This window comes from Rhipicephalus sanguineus, chromosome 5, assembly GCF_013339695.2.
Source record: "Rhipicephalus sanguineus isolate Rsan-2018 chromosome 5, BIME_Rsan_1.4, whole genome shotgun sequence".
Classification (NCBI taxonomy): domain Eukaryota; kingdom Metazoa; phylum Arthropoda; class Arachnida; order Ixodida; family Ixodidae; genus Rhipicephalus; species Rhipicephalus sanguineus.
Window position 1 is genome coordinate 134,290,243 of NC_051180.1, and position 14,107 is coordinate 134,304,349.

General features: G+C 46.1%; 1 protein-coding gene across 1 annotated transcript; it reads left to right on the forward strand.

The window, feature by feature from the left end:
* Positions 1-12,298: 12,298 nt before the first annotated feature.
* LOC119392966 (neuropeptide-like protein 31) lies at positions 12,299-13,871 on the forward strand. The gene is made up of 2 exons (XM_037659859.2): positions 12,299-12,549; positions 13,528-13,871. The coding sequence occupies exons 1-2, from the start codon at positions 12,538-12,540 to the stop codon at positions 13,828-13,830; spliced, it is 315 nt and encodes a 104-aa protein (XP_037515787.1). The 5' UTR covers positions 12,299-12,537; the 3' UTR covers positions 13,831-13,871.
* Positions 13,872-14,107: the final 236 nt, after the last annotated feature.

Sequence of the window (14,107 nt, forward strand, 5' to 3'; positions counted from 1 at the left end):
AAGTTGGAAGCATTATATCGAGCCTCGCATGTGCCTTTCTTTTCGCGAGAAATAGACGATCTCGGAAAGCGTTACGCACGCACGAAAAATTAAGTGAGTTTCGCACTAGTGGTGCCAAGTCTGAAGGAAGTGCGGAGCTGGTCGGCCTTTATTGTTTTTTTAAATCTTTCTTTCTTTTTTCATCTCTTTCCTTTTCTCTCTTCCCTCTATTTTTTCTGTCTTTCTTTCTCTCTCTTTGTTTCTTTCCTTCTCTCTGTGCATATTTATTCCTATTTCTATCTTTCTTTCTGTGTCTTCCTCTTCTTTCCCTCTTTCTCGCTTTCTCTTTCTTTCTATGCCATGCTTTACTCTCTCATCTACTCTTTCCCGCCTCCTCACCCTCTTCTCACATATCTCCTCTTCCCTCTCCCTTCCCTTTGCCACCCCCTTGGTATACTGTACTACTGTACTATACAGTAGTATACTACTATACGATATAATAGAGCGAACTTGGGCATGTTGGTGTAGCATACTGAAACACATAGCGCGAAATTGCGACGGGGACACAGGAAGGATCGCTGTGCGTGTTTCCTTCCTGTGTCCCCGTCGTAATTTCGCGCTCTGTGTTTGACTGTACTATACTAGGCTATATTATGCTCTGCTAGCGTGCCTGGATAGCCGATTAGTTACGATGCTCGCCTTCGGATCGTGGGTACGCGTGTTCGAATCCCGCCTCGTGAAGACATTTTTTTTTCGCCAAGAATTTCTCTCTTTCTCCTTCTATGTCTTCCTTTCTCTCTCTCTGCACTGGTTCTCTCACCCATCAGAGTTATTCCATCCCACGCCGGACAAATGGGCGCACGTGTTCTGGAAGCGAAGCAGAATATCAAGAAGAGGACGAAGAGGGCCAACATAGAGCGCTCCGGTTTATGGTGATTATCGTTTCCATTTGGCGCATTACAACCAACGGCTGGCACAATCAGCTCCTTTGTTAAAATTGTTGCCGTCCTGACATGTGCCAGAACGCATTAGCTATGAAACCATGTTAACGCAGTTTGAAAACCACACCGCCAATATAATTAACTGTACTCGCTACATACATGTCTGTTTGGCCATTTTAACTGTGGCTCGAATAAATTAAGATTGCGCAGCTCTGATTACAAAAGCGCTGTAATTATCAAACTGTGATGTTGGAACGGGAACACATTTTCGGAACCATGAATAAGAGGTACCATGAAATTTAACCATAAATATCTACTAACTCGCCCAACTATCAGCTTTGCTACATATGAGGAAGAGGGGCCAATACCCCAAAACAGCAAGAGCGCCACAGCTGTTCTAACAGAGAACAACACCTCAGAGTTGATCTAGTGAACACATTGTTATTGAAGGCATACACAAGTTTGCAAATAGTTTTGACACTAAATAAAGGTGCTATGGAATTACGCTGTGCTTTAACAGTGATTTTAACCTCTTAATGTCTCATCAATAGCGTGTCACAAGTTACACTGGGCTCACATTTGTGATACTTGTTCTATGTTGGCAGATGAGTCCGTTTCTTCCCGAAATTGGCATACATCTTACGTGCACCTCTGCACCATTCTTTACTGATTAATATTATCATTTACCTACTGGAATTTGACCACATTCTACGCATTAGTAGAGGAGCCAAATGGTTTCAATGTGATATGGTGAAATCAGGTTTCTTACGTTATCCAGGGCTTGCTACCGCATAGTCCTGCTCTTATGCTCTCATACATAAGACTTGCATATTTTTTTTATGAATGCGAGTATCATTTATAGCCGCTTTTACATCTGTAGTGTTGAGAATCAAGTGTGTATGTTATTGCGCCCAGATGGTGGTAATATTAGGTCATAAAGCCTTATTCGCAGCTCTAAACAAGCCTGGCAATGACACGCGATTTACACTAAGCCTCAAGTCTATGCAAACGGGCGTTTAAACCACATTCGAAAGCGCGTCAAATCACGGCGCCAAGAGAGCCCGCACCGCGACACCAGACGCCAGCAACTATCGCTTCTCTAAAGCGCACGTCCTCAACCCCTCCGGAAAGGACGTCAGCCGAGACAGCCAGCTCCCGCGCAAGATCTGGAAAGTTCTAGAAATCAGCGCTGGTACCATGGGTGCGTCCTGCGCCACAGACGAACGTGCAAGAAGGAACTCGCTCTTTTCCAAGCTGTCGCTGTGCTGCGCACAGATGAGTCATGCCGAAACAAATCGAAACCGGGCGCGACTCAATCGAGATAAGCGCTCGGAGACAGTGGTTCAGTCAGAGAAGGAAGTTATGATGCACAAGTGTGGGTTGGTGAGAAGACGTGTTGTGCAACGATCTAGTGCCGTCGGTCGGTCTTGGAAGATGCGCTGAGAGATGACGCCATGTGAGCAGTAGAGTTTTGAAGACAGTGTCGCCCAGAGGAGGCATGTGGTCACCGACAACCGAAGGGAAACTACTGGTGAGAGCTTATCTACGTGGAAGGACTCGTCGGCGGGTGAATATTAAAGGACTTTGAGTCTTCCTGAATATTCTCGAGTCTTGTACCTCAGCGTACTTCATTACGGGTTCTCCACTGTTGTTAAAACCCATCTGAGTTGTATTCTGATTTAAAGAGCCAAGTGTGCATGTATGTGTGATGTTTGTACAGCCTTTATTGAGAATATACCTTTTTGTGCTATTAAATCTTTTTTTTATTGAAATGATGAAATAGGGGAGGTTGGTGCCATTATAGTGGCACAGGTTAATCCTTCTCGCTTAGAAGACAAAATATGTAGTAAGAAAAATAATGAGGGCACAAAATGTAGCACACATCTTGTCTCTGACTCGGTCCTTAGACCGCAACCGGCCTTCACTGGCGCGCTAGGAGGACCTACCCTTAAAATGTCTGTGCTTTCGTGGTACGTTTCGGGGGACCGATACGTCAGCCCTTGGAATTTGCCCGGTGATTGCCTCCGATTAACGGGGTTGTGACAGTGAATTACAGATTGTTTGCGTATACAGACCGTCAATGTGCATTAATTGGGTCTACCATTAAGACGTCACTTATATGCTAGTGCAAAGAGATGCGTCTTGCTCGTAAACTACTAATAAATAGATTTCACGGGAGGCATTCAAAATGAGAATGACTTTAAACATTAACCGCTCGTGCACGAGCCGAGATGGGAGTAAATGGACTTGTCCTCTAGCGCACGCCCCGATGGGGGTTTTATATACTTCGTCCAGGTGGATTAAAAAATTACCCCCCTTAAGGACGGTGTTCTTAGATGGACTGAGGGGAGTATTTGTTTACACCCATCGGGGAGCTTTTCCATGTAAGTATGGGAGTAAATTTTTATAACCATCGAAAAAAACATGCTTTTCGCTGTCGGCCCATGCGCCAGAGAATCTTTAATTAAATTAGCATCGAAGCACGCAAGGTCGATCACACGTACACAAACATGCACACAACGTTCGCAAAGTAGTTCGCAACACTCACACTGAGAATTTTTTTTTCTTTATTGCCAACACTCACACTGACAACCGCTCGCCACTCGCGCTTCACAAACAAAACTACGGTCACCGGGTATATATAGGCACCCTTTCTTGACCTCCCATGTGGCTCAGGTGGGCCACTTCTTTTCCGCGTAATTAGGCAACAAACATTCATGGCGTACGTGTAAATTTACGGTTGCTTATAGATACCACTGAGGCACACCCATCTCTTACTATAAACCTGCCTAACATTCAACGGCTTTTTAATTAGCGAATTTTGATTATCAGCTGGCACTCTGTCGCATGGGATGTATCCGCATTAGCAGTGCTGTGCGTGAGTCTGTAAAATGCACATAATCGTGCACGAACGCACGAACGCTTCAGCGGCACACATTCAGCAACACCGGCGGAGAACCGCGGCGCCACGCCGGTATACCGCGTTGTTGCCGACGGCGTCGCTAGGCCTCTCCCAGGAGTACGGCACGGCCTTTTGGTCGCAGTGCAGCGGCGGCCGTATGTTGGTTCAATCTGTCTCGTATCGGCGCTTGCCTTCTCGCTAGACGTTTGACAGCGGTGATCGCATGGCGCAAAAAAGAAAATTTAAACTTATTCATTCCAGCAGCTTTTATTTTGTGTGAAACATTCTTTGCTTCACCGGTGGCCAGTGCGAGCTCGTAGAACTCGCCACGGCGACCAGTGTGCCGGTGCGAGTTTGCTACGCCGCCGCCTTGGTACCGACGACGTAGCGAAGCCTACTTCTCACTGCTTCGAAGTTTTAGCCGGTGAATCTCCGGAAACAAACGCTGACGATCGCAACAGCTTACTTTTGTTACCGATGAAATTATTCTTCGCACTTCTTCGTAACTCGGCACGTTGAAGCGAAGTATCCACGGCGTGTCGGAGGCTTGCACTCGTGTGCATTGGAACTTCCGCTCGATGGGAGAATAAACACGGCACAGCCACCTCGATGTGTTCGCGGTCGGATGCTGGCACGAGTTCAACTTGTCTCTGTCCAGAACGGTTCAGCGGAGAAAATAGTCCTACACGTCTACACAAAGCACTGATCGGCAGTTGTTGCAAGACATGGGTGCACTGGAGCTTCACACGCGGTAAACAGACGCGGACACGCATACACACACACGCATGCACGTCGCTGCCAAAAGTGGCTTTTGGAGCTCCCCATGGGGAGTTTATGAACGTAAGCACATACTCTGTGGGGAGTATAATAAGGTCATGTCGTTTATATGCTCCCTCACTTCGCAACGGGAGCAAAAGACGACATGTGCCGTATTAACTCCGCTATGACGGAGTAAATGATGCGGGCATGGGAGTTTTCGGGGCTGATAAGCTGATAAAACTCCCATCTGGGCTACGTTTTGCTTACAGTCATGAATACTACCTTTTCACTGTGTATTACTTTCATTAGTATATCAATCGGGCAGGTATGCCATGTTATATGTGAAATAACCGAGGCATGAATTGAGCAACATAAATAACAATCTACCTACGTACGTGACAGCCCAACTAAATTATGGTTGCTGCCACATCTGCATGAGTGCGTGGCCCGTACATCATGGTTTGCTTCACACGCTTGTTTAATTGGTGTTACTAGGCATAACATAACACACATTACAATATTGCGGCTTTGCGTACAGTGTCACGCGCACACGTACACTCGGCCCACGTGAGTTTTCTGCTAGGTGTCCGTCGTCGTCATCTGGTGTTACTTTGTCGGCAATGATTTTTCTGCATGCTTGCCTCCTCTCAAAATATCAGACAAAAAAAGATAGACTAAGACTTCTATTCACACCACAAACATTAACTTCCACAGCGTTGCTCCATCATACATCATACTACCTTTCGTAGTATTTTTGCACAAGTATTCTCATGTTATCGAATAACAAAGGACGTTTATGTGGCGTACACCGTGATTATGTGCCCGAAACCGTGAGGGAGTCGCCAAGCATGAACGCCCGGGTTCGGTCAAAAACCTTTTGTCTATTTTGTTTTGTCGGTCTGTCTAGTCTGGCTCCATATAGCTGTGCCAGAAGCCGTATTTCCTGCAACGCTCCTCTCTTAGCAATACATCCATCGCTACGCAGTCAATAAAAAATTGGGCCAGCTACGCAGTAGTAGTTTGAAGACTAAGGAAGCGGCGGAGCTGGTGGCGTTGCCCCCTCTTTTCCTCTTTCCTCACCCTCACTTCACTTTCCCACCCCTTTGCTATACTATACTATACTGTACTATACTATACAAGACATCTCCACTAACTTGAAACCAAGGAGGTTTAAAAAAATTTAACCTCCTTGCTTGAAACCTCCGGAGGTGCGAAGCACCGGTGTTTCCCACAGGGACGCGTCAATAGCAGTGCGAGGACAGCGTCCTCTCATTGCTACAGACAGCGTCGCAGACAGCATCGCAGACAGCGTCCAGCGCCCATAGCAGAAACAGAGCTTTTTCTGAGCCGACGCACCGTCTTATTTGCCGCTCGGAGAAGCGCACGAGGCGTTGTCTCTCGCGGTCGAGTGCGCATTCTCTGGAGCTTTTCCTGAGAGAACGCGCCGTCTAATTTACCGCTTGCTTTGCCTTGAGGGGCGACGACGACAGGAGACGCCGACAGCCGGAGCGCACATAGCGCTTTGCGCCTAAAAAATTGTCAGGCACATAGCAGCATTCTTTAAAATAGTGCTCGGTCTTTGTTTTCTTTCTTCATTTGTCGTTCAAAGATTAATTGCCTTGTGTCAATTAGTATAGACATAAAGAAGCAGTTCTCGGTCTCAGAAGACTTTTAGTTCTTAGAAAAAATATTTGCTGCATGGATAGTCAGAAATGCTGGGCCGGACAAGCAATGAATCCTCTGAAGTAAGTAAAAGGTTGAGCCGAAAAAGACAAATTCTTAAACAAGTACCGTACTTCAGCACAAGCACAGCCTTCAGATGAGTCATGGTTTGTGTAAAACCTGTTTGAGTCGCATGGTCTGTGTTATACGACTTCCATCTTTTAAGTATTCGTTACTGACCAGCCTTACAAGGGCCACCAAGAACGGTTGCAAAAGCTATATTTATGTCTGTTCACGAACGCATAATCCTAGGTGTTTTGTTAGCAAGAGAGCTATGACATTTCGACAAAGCCACGAAACTAGGCATTCGAACGTTGAATTTCTCGTTCTTTTTTTATATAAAACTGCGCCTAAATACAATTCTTTACATGCCTACATGTTGACCATATTCATTTGACCGTTTTTCACCGCTTGAGTGTTCTTACGACCATTTCGCTCAGCGCTGAACAGGCCTGCATGCACTGGCACTATCCCGACTGTTGCCGTCCATTCTGCTTTGAGGAAGCATTGTTAAATCCAATAACACACACAAGTCTAATAATGGTATGCTGGAACGCATTCGAAAAACGGCGATTACACCGGGATGCACAGCGAGTCGTTCGTAAATTGCCGAAGCACAAGCTTGACCATTAGATATAACTTGTCGAGGGAAGCCTAATTACCACCATCGTTGTGCTATCATCACTATAACCGTTACGACACGTACACAATCTTACAATAGTCTTCTACACACTACCTCAAGACTCGTGGCAAAGTCGCCGGACGTTACTACAGGGAGCAGAGATCAGAGGATCGTCATCGCCACCGTGAGCCAACCTCCTAAGCAATACTTCTGCGCCTTGCAACTAATGTAAGCCTTGGTACGTGCGTTCGGGCTTTCGAACTGAAGGTTCATTCGAGGCGGTCATTTATTTTCTGCTTCTCGTACGCTGAGCTAACACCGTATCTGGAGAGATATCATAACGCGGTGCTCGACATCGAGTCAACCGTGTCAACCGACCTACTTGTAAGACAAAATCTACGAAGCTTGCGGCAAGGATATTTTTCGCAGTACAACGCACGTAAGGCGACAAACAAATGTCCCAGACTCAAGCTTTGATAAACCAGAGCTAGAGCTCATGGCGAGTTCGCTGTACGTTGCCCAAAAACAAGAAAGCAGAAAATAACAACAATACAAAATATTTTTATGCAAGACCGTACCCTTTCTACCCTTGTATGAGTTCGAAGTGAAACCTTGAGACGAGCTGCCTTCGGTTTGTTTTGGAAATGAGATTTGATGAGTGAAGATAAGTGGTGCGATAGCACAAGGAACAGAGCGTTTAGAAAAGTACACGAAGCATGACCGAACAGCTATCTACAAAGAAATCTAACTGTCGAATGAGTGCCTTGCGGCGTATGTTTCACAAAGCAAACGCGCCAGTGCAGAGAAGTGGTTCACTGTGCTTTCAGTTTCATATAATTAAGCAATAGGCTGCCATGACAGCGTTTATTGAGATAATGTCTCTCGCATTACAATGCCAGTCGTAAGATTATTATGTATTAGTAGTTTCCAATTATTTTCCAGCTTTATTTTAAAACTCGGTCTTGTATGTTTTCTTTAGCCACCCAGATTTTTGTGCGATATGTTAGCCTAGGTGCGAAACAGTACCTGACATAACAGAAAATGTCAAGCACTCCTTAAAAAAATACGAAAAAAAAAACATGACTGATCTCTCCGTCACAGGTATCGCTATAACACGAAAGTGAAACGTGTCTTCACAGAAGTAGTTGATTGTTTATTGTGCTTTGATCTATGAAAGCTTGTGCAAAGTCTGTTGCTCTTTGGCAGCTGTAGAATCGTTTCACTTGGATGTACCCACGTTGACGTCTACTGCACATCTTCATCACAACGGCTAGCGCCCATGATCATGACTTAACCGTTGTGGTCGCTGAAGTTCTTAACATATACCTGGACACAGCATTTCATGAATCCCGCGGGAAGACGGCATGAACAAGCGCATAGAGAGAGAGAGAAAAATGTAATGCGGAAAGGCAGGGAGGTTAACCAGAAAACATATCTGGTTTGCTACCCTGCACTGGGGAAGGGGTAAGGGGAGACAGAAAAGTTAGAAAGAGAGGGATGGGATAGGGAGGGAGGGAAGCACAAACGCACACACACACACACAGGAGTGTCACAATCGTTCAACGAGGCGGGTCGCTCGCAGAAACTTCATCAGCGCCTTCGTTGCTTTCCGGCGTGAAGCTCGATCGTTCCGACATTCCAAGATTGACTGCTCAGAGAGCGGCTGGTCGTCGAGGCGAGCAAACACTGCTGCGAGGGATTGTCTCTCAGAGCTGTATTGAGGGCACTGACATAAAATGTGTTCAATGGTTTCGTCATTGCCACAATATTCACATGCAGCGCTGTCTCTCATTCCGATGCGGCACGCAAAGGCGTTTGTAAAAGACACCCCAAGCCACATGCGGCAGAGAAGGGTCGTCTCGGATCGGGGCAGGCCAGATGGAATGCTGAGTCGTAGGCATGGATCCAGGCGGTGAAGACGGGTGTGGAGAAAACCGGGCGTGTTCCACATAGACCTTGCGACATCATGCGCAAGCGTATTAATCTTTGCTGCTGCGTCGCTTCTTGACAGTGGGATAGGTTCTATCACGCCATTTTCGTGAGCATTCTTAGCTGCATCGTCGGCATGCTCGTTACCGATGATGCCGCAGTGGCCTGGCAACCACTGAAAAGTTATAGCATGTCCTTCGTGTATTAGTTGATGGTACAGTTGTCGTATTTCCAGCACCAATTGGTCTTGAGCCCCACGACGTATAGCAGTTCGAAGACATTGCAGAGCTGGTTTCGAATCAGTAAAAATGCCCCATTTTTGTGGCGCTTCTCGATAAATCCTGCGGAGTGCGCTGCGGAGTGCCGCAAGCTCCACGGCCGTCGTTAATTGAGGCGAGACACGACATAGTGCACGCTCCCGAGTAATAGGGTAACCTACGCCTGTGCTAATGCATACACTGCCACACTGCGCTTCAGAAACACGGGATGCAGAGATCCGTAGCTTGAGCCGCGAACTTGCGAAAGCGTTCTATGTCCCGCTGACCTCTGTCTCGCTCCACGAAGGCGCGACATTCGCCCGTCGACATCGCTGCCTTTCTGCGGCGCTTCTTGAAGCAGTTTTATTAGTCTGTGCTATCACACTCGAAGCAGTAGGCGCCGGAGAAACACCGTTGGTGCATGTGGAAGCTGCACTACTTCGAGAACCAGCCGCCACACGCTAACACGAAGCCAAAGGGGAAGAACGTAACTGCGTCTAGGTCGACTACTCGATGCTAGCGCGGCCAATTTTCCTCGCTTGATTCCATTCTGGCATCTAGATGCTCTAACTGCGTCGTCGCACAATCGCTCGCTATCGGCACTCGTGAGTGTATGACGCAGTATTTCACTTAACCGCTCACAGACGGTGGCACTGCCCCGCTCCGCCTAACTCCTCCAACAGAGAGCACCGTGCGAGAGATAATGTGTGAGAGATATAAGGCGCGTTTGTAGAACCAGGAGCATGCGCGTCTGCGTCGTATTTGGTAGAGCGTCGGGCACCTGTCGTGGCGGACCGAGAGGTGGTGGGTTCGATTTCTCGCTGCGGAACCTTTTCTCCAGTTTTTTCCTTTCTCATCCGCTAGTGTTCATTTTACCAACGTCATATCTGTGTCGGAAATACGTCGTTAAAGTGTCGGTGGACCCCGGCATAAAGCACTTTCGTGTGAAAATATATCGTAAGGATTAATCAGGTAGGAGACTACGGTAATTGAGAGTTGTCATATCGAACAACTGCACAATGAAATACTTGAGTATACACTATCAATAAAATTGCGGTCTTTATTATGCGTTTCATGTATTTCACTGCTTTACTATTTGTTTTGTGAAGCAAATGCGGAGGGCCTTTCTGATGGTTTATTCAGCCCTGTAAAGCCCTCTTTCATTTAGTTCATCAGTTTTTACGGCGTAACATGTTACGGCCTTTCTTAAAAGGCCGTCTTTGGTGACTCTGTCCACCGCCGCCGTCGCCGGTGTCCGTCGCTGCTATCGCTCGCTATGAAAAAACAACAACAACAACAACAACAAACACTTACGGCCAGAGGTGTGTGCGCCCTCTTTCTTCGGAAATCGTCGTCCTTGATGCACTTGCATTAAGATTACTCGCAAACAATAGGCGGAAATTTCACCATTATTCACTCATACCTTTAATTTACCGGCCTTCTGCATGTTTTATCCCAATCTCTGATTTTCAGTACTTTCATGTTTTTTTTTCTGCCATAATATATTGAGATTGTGTCAAACGCAATAAATGTGCTCTCTTCATTACACAGTATTTACACAAGCTTCATTTATAATTCTGTAGTGATTTGAGATTAGCGATAAAATGCGATGCTGTTGGGCCATTTATATCGTCAAATCCTAATGCTTTCGTCACAACTAGAAAGACCGGTGCATTGTGGTTTTGCAAAGGGAGTAACAATGAGAGTTAATTTATTGATTTCTCAGGTTTTACTAGTCAAATCATCAATGTGATTATGAGGCATGCAAGACAATAATTTCGGCGCACATCTCCAGACAAATAGTGAACTTCATTTATACGTGTATTAAATAGCACGAAATTCATTTTGAATTATTGCACTTTTAGGGCCAATAAGGAACAGTACAAAGTAGTACTAGATTGAAATTATATGCCTCGGCAATAACGAATACTTCTTTCTTAAGAACATATGGAACTTTTTTTAGAGAAATATTCAAGAAATAGAGAAATTTCAGCGACGACACCCGTTATAAAACGTGGTTCTCTTAACATGACGTCAGCACTGAGAGATACACATAATGCGGTATAGAGGAAGGTCTTTAAAGATAAGAAAAAGTCGTCAGTTTTGACCCGGGCTGTTCAACTCGGCAGCAGTTGAATTTTCGGCGGATATTTTCTATACGACAAGTGATTTAGTGGCACACAGAAACCTATGATACACTTTTATACAAACAATTAAACTATTGATTTAGCTTGATTTCCACTTGTCTGTGGGCTCCTATCAGGAGTAAACCTGTTTTTCCGGGAGGCCGTGAACGTCGGACCGACGGCATAATTTAAATTGCAGCCATATTTCCGACGCTATCCAGATCCGCGGCAACTAAATGGCGAGGAAATTTTTTATTGCTTTATTTTTGAGTCGTTGCTCTCGCGGGAGGACCAAGAGGACGCTGAAATATATTTGTACGCCGCGAGAATTCGACAAGACCCTCAAAAAATATTCTTAGTACATTAATAACTTGGCATCATCACGTCAACCAATGGACATCACTTGCGATCGAATTTCCTAGTTATAGTTTTGTCGCTACGCTAAACTAGCGACAGTCCGTCGCCGCGGCACAGTGGTTACGATGCTCGGCTGCTGGAATGAAAGTGGCGTCTTCGATCACCGCTGCGGTGGTCGCCATTCGATTGAGGCGAAATGCTAGAGGCCCGTGTAGTGTGCGATGTTAGTGCACGTTAAAGAACTCAAGATGGTCGAGATTTCCGGAGCCCTCCACTAAGGCGTGCCACATAGCCATATGGTGACTTTGTCACGTAAAACCCCAGATATTATTATTAAACAAGTGACAATAATTCGTGCCACACACACTTCATCTTGAAGGTCTGACTCACAGTATTCACGCAAACGCACTTGAAGGTCCTTTGTAACGTACAAGCGGGCAGCAATCTCCCCTACAAAAAAAAGCGAAGAAAACACCACTTCCAGCAAAAATGAAGGCACGAACCTGGTGCCGGTGGTTATGACAGCCAAACAACTCGGTTTCACTCAAATGCATACAGTGCGAACGTCTGACCCGTGCCGAGGAAGTGTTATTCATTGCCCACCTTGTCCGCAAGTCAAGCACAAAGAGGAAAAGTAACGCAATTTGCACCAGCGTGAGTCACCGAAGGAAATAACGGAACTGAACAGCTCCTACACCGTTCGCCTGGTCGCGCGTGGATCAAATAATATTTCGAATGTGTTACTTTCTTACTTTTGTGTCTCAGCTTGGGCCGCCATTCATACCGATACAGGTTTGGCGTGGTTGGATTTTCGAGCTGAAGTAGACGAGGCGGGACCGGGGTATATATACCGACGGTGGGCGTCGGCATAGAACACATCGTCTGCAGGCACGCGTCCTCCCAAGACCCTGTCAGCTACTCCACTGCCAAAGAAAGACACATCATGAAGTACACGGTAAGCGGCGATGCATAACGGGCCCTGAATGCAGGGTTTTGCGTCGTTCTTCAATTATTATCTTTCTGCGATTTGATGGCGGACATAGTCTGCATGCTGCAAACCGAGGCTCTGAAATTAACGAGGAGTGCAAAAGTTAATGACGAAACGCAAGGCCAAGAAACAAGAGGTACAGCAAAGAGCGTCAACTTGTAAGTTGACGTTGACGCTGAGTTGGCGTTGATTTGCAATTGAAGCTTTTTCTTGTACCTCTTGTTTCTTCGCCATGAGTCGCGTCATTACCATTTGCACTGCATAAACCAACCAGCCCAACAACATGTTTTATTAACGAGGAGTTTTTGGTTTGTAGAGACAACGTTGCAGCATATCTCAAATAAGAACCTCTGTACGATAAAACAACAGGTCTTGAAAGTCTAAATTACTGCACTAGAGTAGAGGATATAAACTACTTCCACTCCTAAGCATACATAGGGAACTGCTATGTTGTCGCAAATGGAAGGCAATATGTCCTACGCGTAATGTCGTGGTGTTAGTACCTTAGCATAAAGGTTTTTCTTTTTTTCTTTTTTTAACCTTAAACGGGTTAATTCGCTGCCTTTGGCATCTTTTCAGAATCTCGCTCTCTTCTCAGCCCCATAAGTTTTCGCCTTTCTACCATTTTCTTGTGTTTTTTTCTCGCAATGATAGTTTTCATAATAATTGTTAGGCTCAAATTAGTAACAATGATTGTTGGGGTTTAACGTCCCAAAACCACGATACGATTGTGATGGACGCCATAGTGGAGGGCTCCGGAAATTTAGACCACCTGGGATCCTTTCACGTACACCTAAATCTAAGTATACGGCCTCAAGTTAGGAGCAACTCGAAGAGAGAATATGATGTAATGAGTATGCCAAATGCTTCCCGCAGTAGAGTTCATGATGGTTTGTGCTTTTTAGGTGTGCACCGCCGAAAGCTTGCTATTTTCCTCTTTTTCAGATTGTGTTTCTTGTTCTCGCAACTGTGATTGCTGCTGCCATGGCTGGCTACGCGTATGGTGGCTATGGAGGATACGGGCGTGGCGGCTACGGCGGCTACGGCGGATATGGCGGCTACGGCGGTTACGGCGGATACGGAGGCTACGGCGGCTATGGTGGTTACGATGGCTACGGAGGATACGGCCGCGGATACGGTGGCTACGGATACGGTCGTGGATATGGCGGATACGGAGGCTACGGTGGATACGGCGGATACGGAGGCTACGGTGGCTACGGAAAATACGGTCACGGTTTCTATGGTTAAGGAAGACTTCGGCAGTACGTTGAATAAAGACACGTAAAACTGCGACACGGTTCTCTCATAGTAATATTTCCGAGTGCCGCCTGCTTCTCTCTGGCAGTTGTTAGACACTTTCAGAGCCGCGTTGGCGAGTATACTAGCTTAAGGAGAACAGTGCGCGTCACAAGTAGAATTGAAAGAGGAAGTGCAAAGGAGACCCCGACGTCCATTTAATACCCACGTGGAAAAAGTTCGAAGTGTCAATGGCATACTTGAGGATACTGCAACTTTTATGGATACT